The sequence below is a fragment of the Bison bison genome, unplaced genomic scaffold (genome assembly GCF_000754665.1).
Source record: "Bison bison bison isolate TAMUID 2011002044 unplaced genomic scaffold, Bison_UMD1.0 scf7180017864243, whole genome shotgun sequence".
Classification (NCBI taxonomy): domain Eukaryota; kingdom Metazoa; phylum Chordata; class Mammalia; order Artiodactyla; family Bovidae; genus Bison; species Bison bison.
The window spans coordinates 3,113,344-3,130,779 of NW_011494815.1; the positions used below are offsets into that span (position 1 = coordinate 3,113,344).

A 17,436-nucleotide genomic window follows, 5' to 3' on the forward strand; every position below is an offset into this window, starting at 1 on the left:
GGTGGCTTTCTCAGGGGATCCCCTGTGTGCCAGAGAGAATCTACACAACTTATTTGTGACCAGGGCACATGTCAGTTCTGATCTGTTCCCCACCTGAGTGGCTGTGGGAGAGAGCTCAGTGTGTACCTGCTCACCCACCAGACTGGAGGCTGGGGTCAAGGGCTCCTTGTCTCCCACCACCATACAATCTAGAAATGAGGAAACAACAAGGACCCTGTTGGATTAAGGCCATACTTCGTCCCAGAGAAGAAAGGCATCAAACAGTTAAACTCTCCTGATACAAACTTTTATACCACCTTTGTCAGTGACATGAAGTTCTGCCCAGTGCGTCTCAACATAGAACTCCCCAAGGCTGCCTTCTAACCAGGGATAGTGGACATCATTATTGGGTAAAGTTTGTTCAACAGAAATTCTCTTTTGTTGTTGATCTTTTTCCCAAGGGAGTGAATTAGACCTGAGACATCACTGTTCAGCCCCAAGTGCCACCCCACGAATGGCCAGTGTGCAATGGACAGTGGCCATGCAGCCTATTCCACTGCAGGGGACAGCTGCTGAGTAGCCTGGGCCTTCTCAGGGGAAGTTGTCCTGGAACAACCTTGCAGCAGTGTGGAAGGTCAGTGTCAGCTCTCCGAGCACGTCAACAGAATCTGGGTAAACTCCTGGGAGCCAAGACCTGGCCTGGATTTTCTGAGTCTGACCAGTTCGGGGTTGTTGATCAGGGTCTGCAGCAGGAGCCACCTTGTCCTGGACCTCGCTGAGAGACGGGGACCTAGAACAGAATCAGAGCCGGTACACTGGAGGAGAGGGCATCTTGTCTCTGTCCTGCTCAGAGGCCACAGGGAAAGCTGCCCAGAAGGAGTGAGGTGTGGAGGAAGGAGCCGGACCAGGATTCCTGGGGACATGAGGGTGGCTGGAGGGATAAGAGTTTGTTCCACAGATCTGGATATCTGCAATGTTGGGATCAGCAATGAAAACAGTCCAGATCAGTGCTGAGTGTCCACAGGCAGAACATGGCTAACTGGAGGGCTTCCCAGGGGAAGGCAGAGCAGAATGATACAGGTGGTAGCCAAGAGAGAGCTTGTGGTAAGGAATGGGGTAGTTTAAGCAAAACTGCACACCATCTTGGAGGGCACCTGGCTTGCAGCATGAGTTATGGAGGAGTCTCAGACAAATGGCTGATTGAAGGACTTAGGTAGCAGAGTTCATTTCCAGAAACAATGGAGAAGCTGAATTAGCAGGAACAAGGCCTCGGAGTCCCACAGCCAGACTGACTGGGGTGAAGACTTCTAACCTCCTGGGTAGAAGGGCTCCCAGGGCACAGAAAGTGGAGGAAGAGGGTCAGAGAAGAAGGAACATGGGACATCTCAGGGATCCCAGGGAAGACTGAAGGCACTTGTTTCCTGGTGTGCAACCCCAGTATAGATTCAAACAGGAGACTTACCTGCTGACTGATTTAGGTACCAGTATTTGATGGTCTGCTGTAGCCTCCTCTCCCTGTGGCCGGTGATCAGGATATGGCAAAAGCTGACGAGCACAGGGTTGGTGTGATAATGATCTACGTAGAGCATGCCAATCCACGCACTGAACCCTGAAATCCAGAAGAGAAGTCAGACCATGCAATGTATATTCCTGGATGACTAGGTTTTGCTTCTTATGACATAACTGCAGCAACACTTTGTTCCCAAATGGTGTCTGTGTCTTTGCTGTGAATCCAGAAAATGAGGTATAAAGAGCTGGAAAGGTTCTTAGAGATCATACCCTAACCTGTTCATTTTATGGAAATTTGAAGTTCACAGTGACGGGAGCCTCTATGGCTTATACGGAGAAGCCAGCTGCCATTGCACGAATCAATGAGTGAATGAAAAGACACAGTCCAGAAATAGGACAAAAACTGCTTTTTCTCCACAAAAAATGGTTTCATTTTGGAGCAAAATGAACAGACCATTTTTTTAACTAAGAAAGCTTGCAACTAACACCACAAGTAATTCTGAGATATGTTTTCTCAAAAATTTCAGAGCCGTGCATTCACAAATTACCTTGTAAGTGTTTTGATAGAATTGCACTATCCCTTACTGCTCTTCATTATACCTCAAAGATCTGTTAAATATGCAATCTGACCATTGGGCTGAAAAGTTTTGTTTTGTTTTTTTTCTATTCAGCGTTATAGCCCCTGTGGGAAGATAAGCTCTAAGTACAAGAGAAGAGAATGCCTTATGATCCAGCAATCCCACTGCTGGGCATACACACTGAGGAAACCAGAATTGAAAGAGACACATGTACCCCAATGTTCATCGCAGCACTGTTTATAATAGCCAGGACATGGAAGCAACCTAGATGTCCATCAGCAGATGAATGGATAAGAAAGCTGTGGTACATATACACAATGGAGTATTACTCAGCCATTAAAAAGAATACATTTGAATCAGTTCTAATGAGGTGGATGAAACTGGAGCCTAATATACAGAGTGAAGTAAGCCAGAAAGAAAAACACCAATACAGTATACTAACGCATATATATGGAATTTAGAAAGATGGTAACATAACCCTGTATATGAGACAGCAAAAGAAATACTGATGTATAGAAGAGTCTTCTGGACTCTGTGGGAGAGAGAGAGGGTGGGATGATTTGGGAGAATGGCATTGAAATACGTATAATATCATATATGAAATGAGTCGCCAGTCCAGGTTCAATGCACGATACTGGATGCTTGGGGCTGGTGCACTGGGACGACCCAGAGGGATGGTATGGGGAGGGAGGAGGGAGGAGGGTTCAGGATGGGGAACACGTATATACCTGTGGCGGATTCATTTCGATATTTGGAAAAACCAATACAATATTGTAAAGTTTAAAAATAAAATAAAATTTAAAAAAAAAAAAAGAGAAGAGAATGAACTGCGGGCCTCTGGTACCCGACTTGCAGGCAGCTTCCACAAAGGTGCAAGAGCAGCACTCCCCAGACGCACAGCTACATACCCATGTCTGCTCTCTCATAGCCACTCTGCAGGATGGTCCTGTCGATGCGGGCGATCAGCCACGTGCCCAGGACACAGCTGATGAAAAGCCTGGAGAGGCAGGCACCCAGGCCCAGCAGCACGTTGTAGAAGAACAGAAAGTAGTTGAAGTTGTGGAACGCTCTCCTGCGAAGGGAAACAGGCAGAGGGGAAGCACCCTTCATTATGAGAAGGTGGCTAGGCAGGTGGGCTCAAGGGCCCTCCCAGACCTGTGGTCAAATATTATCTCTCCCACCTCCTAGCTGTGCGACCTCATGCTGTTAGTGGAGGAAGCTGACTGTCCCCACTTCACAGCTGGTGTGAAGACCGGCTCAGAAACAGTGGCGAGGACGTTGAGCACCAGGCAGGCTGAATGTGAGTGGGGACTGTAAACCCCACGTGGCTACCCCTGGGTCCATGGTTACAGCAGAGGGTGTGGCTTTCTCATATCTGTTGCAACAGTGACCTGTCCCCAGCTAGAACTGCTCCAAGTCCTCCAGATAAAATTTTTCAAGTTAATCACATGGTTCCTGTTGCCTATGGGATGAAGCCCAAATATTGCATATGAATTTTGAGGTCCTCCCTGAGAGGGACTTTTCTGGTATTGCCACTTTGTGCTCGCTTCCTGTCCCTCACCATCCAGCATATTGGAGTCTCACTCTTCTCCCAACACATCCTGCCCTCTCATGGCTTCCTGCCTGCATCCGTACAGGGGGGGCTGCAACCACACCATCTGCTCATCTCTGCCTGTAGGAATCCTACCATCCTACCTCCTTTAGCTCAAACATCCCACCTGCAGCTGAAAGAACGCCCCTGCCTCTCCGCCCCTCCCTTCCTCTCCTCTTTGCTTTCTCTTGTAATGCTTTCACACCATCTGGACTCTACTGTCCCTAAATGTCTGTGTCTGTCAACTCCAGTGGACCATGAGCAGATCACAGGCAGATCGTGAGGAGTATTTCATTATCCTCAGTGCCCATGTTGCTTCCTCCATGATGAACAGCTTTGAATGAATGAACTAGAAAGGATTACCATGGGACAGGCACTACTGCTCTAAGTTCATATTTTAATACCTTTCATCCTTGGAACACCTCTCTGAGATATGCGAACTTATTTGTAAAGTGAGGAAGAAGAGGTTCATAGATGTTCAGTAAGGTCATATAGCTCATAAGGGGTGGAGCCAAGATTTGGCTCCAGGCAGTCTGGTTCCTGGCAGTTTGGTCCCAGTTCTAAACCACTGCCCCTCGCCCTCTCAGAATGTATAGTGCACCCAGGAACCTGCCAAGGGTGAAGAGAAAGGAGCGAGCCTGCTGAGGCCAGAGCCCTACGATGCCCCACTACTTTCTCTGCTCTCACCTGTTGTTGAGAGCCAGGGGCTTCTGCTTGTCATCTATCCCCATCTTTGGTTGCAGGAAGAAGCTGGTGGCAATCCATACCTGCAGGACCATGAGACCCAGGACGATGGATACGGTGAGGCTAAAACACAAGGCGAGACCATGCTGAGGTGGCCTTGACCACTCTTCCCAAACTCTTTTGGAATGCCCAGTGATACAGAGGAAAGACATGTTGACTGCCTGCCAGACCAACAGTAGCTTGAACTCTGTCCTTTATGCCTACAGAGAATTTTGTCTACTATGCAGATGAGAAAAATGAGGCTTACAAAGGGGAGATGACTTTCTCAAAGCTGCGTCATCGGGCCTTCTGGCTCCAGACCAGAACTCCAGGACTAAATCAGGTCCTTTTGTTGAGGGGTAGCAGTGGGCTGAGTGGTTTAGCAGCATAGGAAATCAAAGAAAGGAATGGGATTTTCAGAAGAGCTCATGAAGGCCATGGAAGAGTGGACAGGGCAGGCTCTGCCCCAGATTCGTAGGAGGCTCTAGGTGAGCCTGGAACCAAGGAGTTCAGAGCAGCAAGGCCCCCAGAGGGCACACACCCTGTTTGCAGCTCTCCCCAGCACCAGCATGGGGTGATGGTTGAATGAGGTTTTGGTTTCAGATTGTCCAGCTCCCCATCCTGCCTCCTCCCCTCCTGGGACAAATTGCTCAGCCTCTCTGTGCCTCTGTTCCTCATCTGAAAAAGGGAGCTAATGTAAGTCCCAACCTCAGAAGGTCCTCAAGAGAAAATTTGCAAAGTGAATTTTCAGTAATGTCAGCATTTGCTTACTTTCCATATGGGTAAACTAAGGCTTGGAGAGGCAGTTTACAAGTCACACAGTTGATCTAAAGCCTAAACTCAGATTCCCTCTCTCTTTCCACTATACTGTCCTTTCTCTCACTTCATCTGCCTGAACCTCAGTCTTCCCAGCAATACAATGGACACACATATACCTCCCACAGACACAATTGTGAGGACCCAGCTGAACAGTGCAAGTGGAAACATTTCATAAACTGTGAGTCTCCCATCACAGTGACAGCATGGGTCCAGGGACTGGTAAGAGCCCAGCAGGGAAGGGGCATTTTGAACAGCAGCTCGGAGGGCTCAGCAGCTCCCAGGCCCTGGGCAATGTCAGGAAGCCCACCCAGCACTTACATCCCGATGCCTAGGCCTCGGAGCATCTCCAGCGCCTGATGGTGGATGACAGGAAGCACCAGGCTGTACATGATCGCCAGGCCACACAGGCTCTGCATCACATGGATGATGAGGTAGCCTGTGGGCCAAGGGAGCCGGTGGTCACTAACGGCCCTTCAGCATCCAGTCACACAAGTCCCTCCCTCCAGCCCCGCCCGCAGCCTCCTCCCTCCAAAGGTCCTGGCGCTCTTGCTTATGCTGTTTCTCCTGCCTGGCACGACCACCAACCTTCTGCTCACTCTGCCAGGTCAGTTCAAATGTCAACTCCATTAGGAAGGCTTGGCACCCTGGCCTAGGTGTGGATAGTCACTTCCTCCTCTGGGTCACCACCACCCTTAGCGTACACACCCCATGGGCACAGGACAGGTGGTAATGATGACCGATATGAATGTGTGCTTCTCACTCCTTCCGGACCTTCCTGTAGGTCCCTTGAGGAAGAGCTGGGGCTGCTTCTGCCCCATGTCCCTCCTCCCTGCCCACAGCTGGGACTCTGCAGGTGCTCAGGGAATGTGTGTCAAATTGAATAGGTCACGTGATGGCACTTACCCCACAGAATATAGGCTATCTGCCAGCCAGAGTACCTTGCAATGGCCACCTGAGATTTAGATAGAACAAACGATCTGAGAGGGGAGACACCTTGATGACCTCTAACACATATCCAGCATCCCTGTCTCATTTGAGGGTCACCCACCAAGCTACCAAGGCAGGTGTCATGATTGTCCTCATTTTACACATGAGGCCAGATGGGGACAGTGGCTGTCCCAAGTCACCCAGCAGCAGAACATACTAAAATTGAGGGCTCTGGACCCCCGCCCCCCGCCCCAGCCCAGGGCTGTTCCTTCCCCAGTACGCCAACCCTGTCTGAGGTGCAGGACAAGCAGGCTGTGGCCTGGGAGCAGAGAGAGACTGCTGTGGACTTACCACACTCTCAGATGAGGAAGGATTATGAAACTTCAGAGGAAGAAAGTGTTTATCCCCTGCCCACAACCTCTTGATGTGCTTTCTAGAGAGAGAGAGAGAGGGAAATTAGTAATGCTTATGACCCGGGCTCCTTACGCACTTAGAGCTCAACAGATGTAAACAGAAAGGCCTATGGAGGGAGATGGCAGGCAGCTCAGCTCCCCTGTATTGACCACAGCTCTTGAGATGGTTCTAATCAGTCTTGAAATCTTTTTAAAATACTTTTTAAAAGTTGAGATACAGTTGACTATAACATGACATTTTTTCAGGTGTACAATATAATTGATATTTGTACATATTATGAAATGATGATAATGTCTTGTTAACATCTGTCACTGCACACAGTTACAAAAAGTTTTTCCTTGTGATGAGAACTTTTAATCTACTCTCTCAGCAACTTTCAAATATTCACTATTTTTAAACTATAGTCAAAGGTTCAAGGCAGGCCTTGGATGGACAGCTGGGGCCTCTTTGTGTCAGGAGAGTCTTCACTTAGATGCCATCTGCAAGAGACTCACCCTTTGGGCAGCCAGATGGGGAGGATGTAAAGACAGGATGCTCTGGAGGGGTGAGAATTGGCCCTGGGCTTCCAGTGAGTGAGTGGGTGACTGTGAATTAGAGACTGAGACAGACAGTGAGAGAGAGAGGCAGAGACAAAGGCAGAGAAATGGAGAGAAAGAGAAGCAATAGATACCCAAATTCAACTTCTATCAGCATGCAAATGCTGACTCCATACTGAAGGCCATCCCCTCCTCCTGCACTGCTGTTCTTGAGACTGATGCACCTGGTTCCCTTGACCCAACCTCCTGTGGGGTCCCCTTGAGCCAAATTCACCTGCTGGGAACCCACTGTAGTTAGTCCTGGAGAGCAGGGCAGGTCTGACACCAAGCAGAGACACGAAGTGTACAAGAAATGATAAGGTTAGAAGAGGCCAGAAGACATGGTCATATGCTAACAGACTGGCCAAAGAACTGCGGTGCTGGAGAAGACTTTTGAGAGTCCCTTGGACAGCAAAGAAATCAAACCAGTCAATCCTAAAGGAAATCAACCCTGAATATTCATTGGAAGAACTGATGCTGAAGCTGAAGCTCCAGTACTTTGGCCACCTGATGCAAAGAGCTGACTCACTGGAAAAGACACTGATGCTGGGAAAGATTGAGGGAAGGAGGAGAAGGGGCCAACAGAGGATGAGATGGTTGGATAGCATCACCGACTCAATGGACATAAATTTGAGCAAACTCCAGGAGATGGTAATGGACAGGGAAGCCTGGCAAGCTGCAGTCCTTGGAGTTGCAAAGGGTTGGACACGACTTTGCAACTGAATAACAACAAAGTTTTTTGTTGAGTCTTGCCTGCTCAGCAGTGAACATGGCAATGAAAGTATTGCTTAGGGTTTTGCTGAAGACCAAAAGAAAACTCTAATCACAATGTCAAATTGATAGAGGAAGCTCAAATCAAATGCTATTTTGTTTGTTTTTGTTTTTTTACCAATAGGTGTGGTTGTCCCCAAACCCTGTATACACTGCAGTTCCCAATTTGGGAATGACTGACACTGCTTGGGAATTCTGAGAAAAAAAATCTGTCAGCCAATTTCCTGCTTGAAGACACACAAATGCCTCCCAGAACCCCCTTACCTGTAACAAGCCAAGATGTGGAACAGGTAGCTCACACATGTGAGGGAGGCAGGCAAAATGGTCACCACCCAGACTTCTGAAATAGAAAAGGTGACACAAGCAACCTCAGAAGATGAACCAGAAATAATTTTTAAAATGCAGAAAGTCACAACAGAAAAGTTTGGGCAAAATATATTGTATTTCCTTTAATATACCTCTTGGGCAAATAAAGTTCTGCTTATTTCTGTTTCATTTTAGCTATATGCCTTCAATATCCTTTATTTCCTGTGTGTTTATAAACTTTTCCTTTGGTATTAATATTTTCTGTCTGCAATGCATAATAGAAGCAGAAAATTATAGAATGTATGCATAGTAGGCAGCCTCCAGCCTTGTAAAACATCATTTATACCTGACCTTCTAATAACCACTTTTGGGGGAGGGGGTTATCCACCCCCAGTTCACAGCCACCATGTGCAATGGTAACTGGAATGAAGGTCTTGACTATTCCATTCATCCACCTTTTAGTAAGTTTCTAATATTTCGTATCCAACTTGCTTTCAGAATGACTCTGGGTGCTTGTGAGAGAGGGATGGAGAAAGACAGAAGGAAGTAAAAGCTTCTGTACAAGCGGATTCTCAGTAGCTGCAGAAAAAGCATTTGAAAGAATCCAATACCTCTTTATAATTAAAATCACTGAATGAACTAGAAATGGAAGGGCATTTCCTCAATTGGATAAAAAGCATCTGTAAAACCCCCCACAGCTGACATCATACTTAATTGGTGAAAAACTGCTTTCCCCTTAGGTTCAAGAAGGAGAAAATCAGTGTCTGCTCTTGCCAATTATATCCAACGTTGTACTGAAGGGTCTAGTCAGGGCAATTAGGCGAGAAAATGCAGCTAGACTGCAAAAGAAGAAATAAAACTATCTCTATTCACCAATGACATGTTCTTAGGTATAGAAAATCCTAGGCAAGAAGCAAACAAAAGTAAAATGATTAATAAATGAGCTTGTAAGTTTGTAAGACATAAGACCAATATATAAAAATCAATTCATCACTGTACCTAGCAATGTGTAATCTGAAAATGAAGTAAGAATTGCATTTGAAATAGTATCACAAAGAATAAAATACTTAAGAATAAATTTAATAAAAGAAGTGTACAACCTGTACACTGAAAACTACAAAAGATTATTGAAATTAAAGACCTAAATTAATGGAAAAACATATCACTTTTATGTATAGGATATTCTATGTGAACATGGCAATACTCCTATATTGACCGACAAATTCAAACCAACCGCCCAAAACTTCCAAAGCGATTTCTATTTAAATTGACAAGCTAATCCTAAAATTCATATTAAAAAAAAGGGACCCAGAATAGGCCATACAGCCTTGAAAAAGAAGAACAAAATTGCATGACTCATATTTCTTGATTTCAATCTTACTATAAACCTACAGTAGTAAGACTGTGGTATTTCTGTAAAGATAGACAAATAGATGAATGGAATAAACAGAATCCGTAAGTAAATCCCCATTGTCAATAAATTTTCAACAGGTATGAAAAGCATTAATTGTCTTGACAGTTTAATGGGGAAGAAATATGCCTTCAATAAATATGTGTCCCTCCACCCAAAAGGATTCATGTGTTGAAACTCTAACCCACAATGTGATGGTATTTGGAGATGGAGTCTTTGGGAGGTGATTAGATTGTGAGGGTGGAACCCTCATGATGGAATTAGTGCCCTTAAAAGAAGAGACATGAGGGAGTTTGCTTCCTCTCCCTATTCTCCATCCAGTATGTGAGTACACAAAGAGAAGGTGGCCATCTGCAAGTCAGGAAGCAGCTCTCCCAAGACACCAGATCTGCTAGCACCTTCGACTTTCCAGTCTCCAGAACTGTGAGAAATAAATGTTGGTTGTTTATACCACATAGTCGATGGTAACTTGTTACAGTAACCGGAACTAAGCAGAAATTAAATTTGAATGATATGAGTAAACTTTTCATAAAATAGTAAGGTCAAAACTTACTATTTTATCTTTTCCAAAGTGAAAAATATATGATGATTTTAGTTGTTTCCACTGACACCAAAAAAAGATAAGCTATTTAAGATGAGAACATTCTCAAGGCATGGTCAATGCAGCCCCAAGTAAGTTGTAATAAAATGGCCTGTGTCTGGACCCCTTTCTCCTTCAAGTCAATCCAGGGAGGCATACAGTAAGTGAAACACAGATAATATGAAGACTAGCAGCAGTAGTTACTGTAGGTGTGCACCCACCACCAGTCACAAGTCCCTCCCCGTTCCATATAGAAGTGGCAGGAACAAAAGTGGAATATGGTTTTACCTTTGGTGATGTTAATCAGCTCTTTCACCTGCAGGAGGACTGGGCTCCCTGTCTGGTTCATGGAGGTGATGTAGCTCTCCAATTCACCTTCAAACACATCCAGCTCATCTCTCACATACACGAACACGCAGAACTCAATGACAATGAACTGAGGACAGAGAGTAAGTGTTTCAAGGTCTCACCTGAGTCCTGCTCATTAAATGAATAACATAGGGGGTCATTCTTTGGTTTTGAGGTCAAAAGTCTTTGAAGCTCAAAACTCAACTGAAATAGACTCTGGACACTTGCTTTACTGATGTGAATGGGATTGTGACTCCTTTGGAGACAGGATTCAGCCCAAACTCTGTTCTTCACAAAATAGCATACAAGAGTAAATCCCAAAAGGGCTCAAGAAACTCTTCAGACATTAATTCAATCATAGTGACATGAATGCCTAACTTTGAATAAGGGGTGACTTTATGGACAATTCCAGACATTTCTCACTGTTCTCCTCCTTGCATTTTGGCAATGATCAAATTGGAGGACGTGCTGTTTCCTGTATGCATGTCATGCTTGCTCCTGTCCTATCATCTTGTCATCCTGCCTTCATGCCCCTGATCATCATGCCATTGCGTCTGGAGTTCCTGATGCCATTTTACTTCATCAACTGAATCTTGTTTATCTCTGAATATGGAGCTCAAATGCTACTATTGTCAGGCAGCTTCTCTATCCAGAGTAATTCACTAAACTTCCAGAACACTTTCACCTTTTCTTTTCCTCTGTTTAGATGGCAGTACTGCATATCATATCTTATCTTCTTCTCTTAGACCATGGGCTACTCCCAGGCCAAGAGCTGCTGAATCAGCCCTCTTCTCTCTTCCAGGTCTTAACAAGGCATTTGGTATGGAGTAGACAACTAATAAAGATTTAATGAACACAAAAACATCAAGTGATTTACTCACTGCTGCAGAGAACTCTAGTTAGTGGTCCATTAAAATCCATTCTTCCCTTCTTTGGGCACAAGGCTGGACTACATTTCCCAGCCTCCCTTAGTTAGATATGGCCACGTGACAAGGACCTCACCAATGGGAAAAGAGTGGAAGGAACGTGTGCTGGGTCCACATGGCCTTTGAAGCCTCCCATATGCATTTCTCTATATACTTTCTCCTTCTGCTGACTGGATGCAGGGGGTGAGGATTCTCAGGGATGATAAAGGTACACAATGGAGAAACTAGTTATGGGACAACATAAAAGACTGCTGCCTCCCAAACCTGAACACCCAGTCAACATTGTTAAGTGGGAAAAAAAGAAAAAAAAAGCATATATATATACAGTGTTTTCAAATGAAGTTTGGGGGTTTATGCAGTACCTTATCATAACCTGATGCTGCTAAGTTGCTTCAGTCATGTCCGACTCTGTGTGACCCCATAGACGGCAGCCCACCAGGCTCCCCCATCCCTGGGATTCTCCAGGCAATAACACTGGAGTGGGTTGCCATTTCCTTCTCCAATGCATGAAAGTGAAAAGTGAAAGTGAAGTCGCTCAGTCGTGTCCAACTCTTTGCGACCCCATGGATTGCAGCCTACCAGGCTCCTCCATCCATGGGATTTTCCAGGCAAGGGTACTGGAGTGGGGTGCCAGTGCCTTCTCCATATCATAACCTAATCCATTCACCTAAAAGTTATCACAAGACTAGTTTATATAAGTATCATCCTCATACATTTAAAATGAACAGAAGACAATTTGGCCATTTTCATCTCTCCACTTTGACCCTGCTTTTGACTTGGACATTTTACCTCACTTAGCTCTGACCACATGACGTGCTTTGATTTTGTACTTTATTGATTTCTTGTTTTTAGTTTCATCAGTTTCTGCTCTACTTTTTATTATAATACATCTATTTTTCTGCTTACTTTGCATTTTAATTTGCTCTTTTTTGTTTGTTTCCTAATGTGAAAGCTTAGATGATTGATTTTAGATCTTTCTTCATTCAGTGCTATAAATTTCTTTTTAACCACTGCTTTTGCTGGGCTCTCCTGGTGGCTCAGCAGTAAAGAATCCACTGGCTAATGCAGGAGACCCGTGTTCAGTCCCTGCGTTGGGAAGATCCCCTGGAGAAGGAAATAGCAACTCACTCCAGTATTGTCTGAGAAATCCCATGGACAGAGGAGCCTCGAAGGCTACAGTCCTCGAGTCACAAGCGTCGGACACGACTGAGCAACTTAACAACAATAACAACAACAACTGCTTTTACCACCTGCCACAAAGTTTGAGAACTTGTGTTCTCCTTTTTTAAAATATTTCTAACTTGCCTTGATTTTTTTCTTTGGCTCATATGTTATTTAGAAGTGTGTTGTTTCGATATCTACTCCTGGGGGATTTTCCAGTTATCTTTCTGTTATTGGTTTTTAATTTAATTCCATTTTGATTTGAGAGCAGAAATCATGTGATTTTATTCTTTTACATTTATTAAGTGTGTTTGATGGTTCAAGATATAGCCTATCTTCTTGAATTTTCCATTTATTCTTGAGAAGAATATGCATTCTGCTGTTGTTGATGAAGTAGTGTTTGGATTTCCAAAATATCCAGTTGATTGATGGCATCAACTACAATTCAGATTTTCTTACCTTGGCACTGGTTGCCATGGGGTTTCTGCTCCATTCTGCCAGGATCTTGTCTGTCTCTTCAATTTTAGGGGCAAACTTTGCCCCATGACTCCCTGCTCTTAGGGATCTATGAAGAGTTGTTGATTCTTCAGTTTGTTCAGATTTGTACTTGTTTTTAAGACAGAGTGGCATTTTTCAAGCTCTTTACAAGTGGAATTGGCAACCAGAAGTCTCCATAAATACTTCAATTATATTTATTACTAATATTCACTACATGAGTAAAAGTGTCCTTAGAGTCAAAATGGTGGGGTCAAAGAACTGTACTTCTTTGATTTACATATACCCAGTTTTGACCCAGCTTTTAAAGAACAACCCTATCCTATCCCCACCCCATTTATAAAATACAAAAGGATTTGCTTAGCTCTACTTACAAGGTACAGGCAGATGAAAGCCAACACAATGGTTCCAATCATCCTGCTTGGGAACTGAAAGTAGGGGTCCCACTCATATATCCTGGTTTGGAACCAAGACTTATTTCTTTCTCTGTGAATGAATAAACATCAAGAGAAGATAGGTTGTGATTGGTAAACAAATGCCTGATTCTTCTGAAAATAATGTCATTTCCTCTTGATCTTAGAGTTTAGTGAAGAGAAAGAGCACTGGAAGATTCCACTATTGTCATCCTCCCCTTACTCTTCAGAACAGGGACTCAGTTTTATTTAGTACAGCAATTTACTAGATAAAAGGTTATAGTTCTTGACCTTTCTTACAGCTAAGAGTGACCAAGACTAAACAGGCCAATGAGACCTGAACAGAGGTGTGGGGTGGGACTTGAAGAGGCTGGCCAGATGGAAGTGACACAGCTGGGAGGGCTTCCTTTGTCATAACTCATTTCTCATGCCTGCCATTTGAAGAGCAGATGTGGTGGCTGGTCCAGGTCGGCGCTCCAGCATCTATTCTGGATCAGCCTTCGTGATAGCAACCCACTAAGTTATCGGAGGAAAAAGACAGATGATGGGTAAACTGCCATGATGGGCAGTCCAGGGTAAGTATAGACTGCCTGCTTCCAGAATTCTTTTATATGAGAAAGAAATAAATCTGTCTCTTGTTTGTGCCATGATTATTTTGCATTTTCTGCTACATGTTGCCAACTATATTTCTAGCCAGAGAATTAGCTTTGCAACTGTGTGACCTTGGATTAGACATACGCCTTCTCTGGGAAATATTGCCTTGTATACAGCAGCAGTGGTAGGGGTAGGTAACCTGAATGATCACTGAAGATAGGTGCTTTTTCCTGGCCAAGAGCTATGTCATCTTTTATTGGTAACAGCACCTCAGTTCTTCCCTGGGTCTGTATTCTTCCCTACCATCAGTCCTGGTGGCTAAGTGAGGCTGAACCACTTCTTAGGTCCAGTGATGAACATATGACCCTGGTTTGCATGCATGCATGCTAAGTCACTTCAGTCAAATCCAACTCTGGAACCCCATGGACTGTAGGCCACCAGGCTCCCCTGTCCATGGGATTCTCCAGGCAAGAATACTGGAGTGGGTTGCTGGGCCCTCCTTCAGGGGATCTTCCTAGCCCAGGGATTGAACCTGGGTCTTTTATGTCTCCTACATTTGCAGGCAGGCTCCTTACCACTGGTGCTACCTGGGAAGCTCCTGACTCAGATTTAACAATCAGTTTACTCCAAACACCTACGCATAGTAATTGTTTCTGGTATGGCATGTGGTTCAACTTGATCCAATGAAACACGTTCATGGGAATTTTGTTACAATTACTTAGAAGAAAACACTCTTTTCTGTGAGCTTAAGCCAGAAAGGTAAAAGCTTAGAGATTCTGGTCTCTTGATTAAAGTGAAAGAGAAGAGTGAAAACTTAAAACTGGCTTAAAACTCAACATTCAAAAAATGAAGATCAAGTCCCATCATTCCATCTATTTCCCAGACATGGCAAAATAGATGGGGAAAAAGTGGAAACAGTGGCAGATTTTATTTTCTTGGGCTCCAAAATCACTGCAGATGGTGACTGCAGCCATGAAATTAAAAGACACTTCCTCCTTGAAAGAAAAGCTGTGACAAACCTAAACAGTGTATTAAAAAGCAAAGATATCATTTTGCCAACAAAGGACCGTATAGCCAAGCTATGGTTTTTCTAGTAGTCGTGTGTGGATGTGAGAGTTGGACCATAAAGAAGGCTGAGCGATGAAGAATTCATACTTTTGAACTGTGGTGCTGGAGAATACTCTTGAGAGTCCCTTGGACTGCAAGGAGATCAAACCAGTCAATCCTAAAGGAAATCAGTCCTGAACATTCACTGGAAGGACTGATGCTGAAGTTGAAGCTCCAACATTTTGGCCACCTGATGTGAAGAGCCAACTCACTGGAAAAGACCCTGATGCTGGGAAAAATTGAGGGCAGGAGGAGAAGGGGATGACAGAGGATGAGATGGTTGGATGGCATCAACAGCTCAACAGACATGAGTTTGAGTAAGCTCCTGAAGATAGTAAAGGACAGGGAAGCCTGGCGTGCTGCAGTCCATGGGGTCACAAAGAGTCAGACACGACTCAGTGACTGAACAACAAAAGCAGAGAGATGAGGCAGAGACCTAGTTCTGATGACATCAATCAAGCCCCTGGATCCATCTGTGTCTGAAACTGACGACTTCTAGAGTTTTTAATTATGTAAGGCCATAACTTTTCTTTTTCTCTTTACACCCGTTTGAATTGAGTTTCTATTAACAAACAAGCGGGCCCTAAAATAGTGCCCTTCCAGTCATCACCAGGTCTCTGACATGTCAGAACTCATCAATATATGTGCAAACACAGAGGGGCAAAGAGAACTGTGCTTACTGAAGGGGGCACTTCCTCAGGAGCCGCTTGACATGCTCTGCCTGGTGAACTTCCAGGAAAGGTTTTTCTTCCTGTGAGAAAAGAAAGAGGTTGATGCTTTGGCTCAGAAAGTCTTATTAGAGTTTTGGTCTCTCTGAAGGACTATTGCCACGAAGGCCAGGATTTTGGGTAAAACTTGGCTATTTTCAACTGAACCATTCCCAGACACCTGTCATTTATTGAAGAGACAATAGCGTCCCATTTCCTGTTTACCTAGTACTTGCTTTCAAGAAATGCTAGAGGCCTGACCTTCCCTGACTCTTCTGTTTCCTGTTTATAGCAGCTTTTGTTTTGCGAAGTTGATTTCCTTCTAAGATTTGGTGATTTCTCATCAGAGTTCAAAATACTATTTCAGGAATGAAACGCTCCACATCCCAGCGTTTTTATTTTTTATGAAAAGAAATTTCTCTTGCTTATTTCAGCAACACAATAATAGTAAGGGACTTCTATACCACACTTTCAACAATAGATAGATTAGATAGATAGATAGATAGATCTATAATAGATAGATAATCCAGTTAGAAAATCAATAAGGTAACAACTGACTTGAACAACACTATAGACCAAATGGATCACGCAGACACTTACAGAACATTCCATATAACACCAACAGAATACATATTCTTTTCACAAACATTTTCTAGGATAGAGCACATGTCTGGCCACAAACAAGACTTAAATTTAAGAAGATTGTAATCATACCAGGCATAATTTCTGACCACAAAAAGTTAGACAGTAATAATAGGAGGAAAATTCACAAACAGTACATTCTTGAGCAACCAATGGGTCAAATAAAAAAGTCAAAAGGGAAATAAAAAGTTACCTTGAAGCAAGTGAAAATAGAAATGCAACATATAAAAACTTATGGGATGCAGCAAAAGCAGTTCTAAGAGGAAGTATATAGCAGTAAATACCAATATGAAGAAAAGAAGAAAGATCTCATATAAGCAACCTAACTTTTTACCTCGAGGAACTAGAAGAAGAAGCACAAGGGGTAAGACAGCCTCAATGACCAAACTCTCTGGGTTCCAGTTCTGTCTCTGCTACCGACTAGCTATTGACCTTGGGCAATGCAACTGATGTCTCCAGGTCCAAGTTTCCTAATACAGACAGGGAAAAGTAATAACAGCACCTACCTCACAGGGCTGTTAGGAAAACAGCCTGTCAGGGCACACATGGTATTTTTACTTAGTACTCACCATCTGGAGCTCCCAGCCCAGGTGGACCCTCAGAGATTTGACAAATATGTGCAGGAAGCGGCCCAGCAGGAAGGCCAGGCAGAGCAGGGAGGGCCAGTAGAACATGACTGTCTCGTAATTCCCCACGAACTGCAACAGAAGCAGACCGGGGGCATGGGCTCTAGGGAGGGTTGGGATAGGCCACTGGGGAGGTTGTGCACAGGAGTCTGCCTGTCCCAGCCTGCTCCCATCAGGGCCCACTCTCTCAGAGCTTGGAGGTCAGCTGCCAATCCCTTCCCCACCCCACCCCCG

At 44.4% G+C, this 17,436-nt stretch overlaps 1 protein-coding gene across 1 annotated transcript in view; it reads right to left on the reverse strand.

Moving 5' to 3' along the window:
- Positions 1-270: 270 nt before the first annotated feature.
- LOC104993704 (stimulated by retinoic acid gene 6 protein homolog) overlaps positions 271-17,436 on the reverse strand; it is a 43,272-nt gene continuing 26,106 nt past the window's right edge. Inside the window, exons 7-18 of the mRNA XM_010847069.1 lie at positions 17,146-17,274; positions 15,908-15,978; positions 13,488-13,599; positions 10,472-10,619; positions 8,151-8,226; positions 6,478-6,559; positions 6,103-6,151; positions 5,518-5,635; positions 4,345-4,464; positions 2,975-3,138; positions 1,442-1,588; positions 271-769 (exon numbers count right to left, since the gene is read on the reverse strand). Of these exons, the coding sequence (XP_010845371.1) occupies positions 621-769; positions 1,442-1,588; positions 2,975-3,138; positions 4,345-4,464; positions 5,518-5,635; positions 6,103-6,151; positions 6,478-6,559; positions 8,151-8,226; positions 10,472-10,619; positions 13,488-13,599; positions 15,908-15,978; positions 17,146-17,274 (1,365 nt within the window). The 3' untranslated portion in view covers positions 271-620. The remainder of the gene's footprint in view (positions 770-1,441; positions 1,589-2,974; positions 3,139-4,344; positions 4,465-5,517; positions 5,636-6,102; positions 6,152-6,477; positions 6,560-8,150; positions 8,227-10,471; positions 10,620-13,487; positions 13,600-15,907; positions 15,979-17,145; positions 17,275-17,436) is intronic.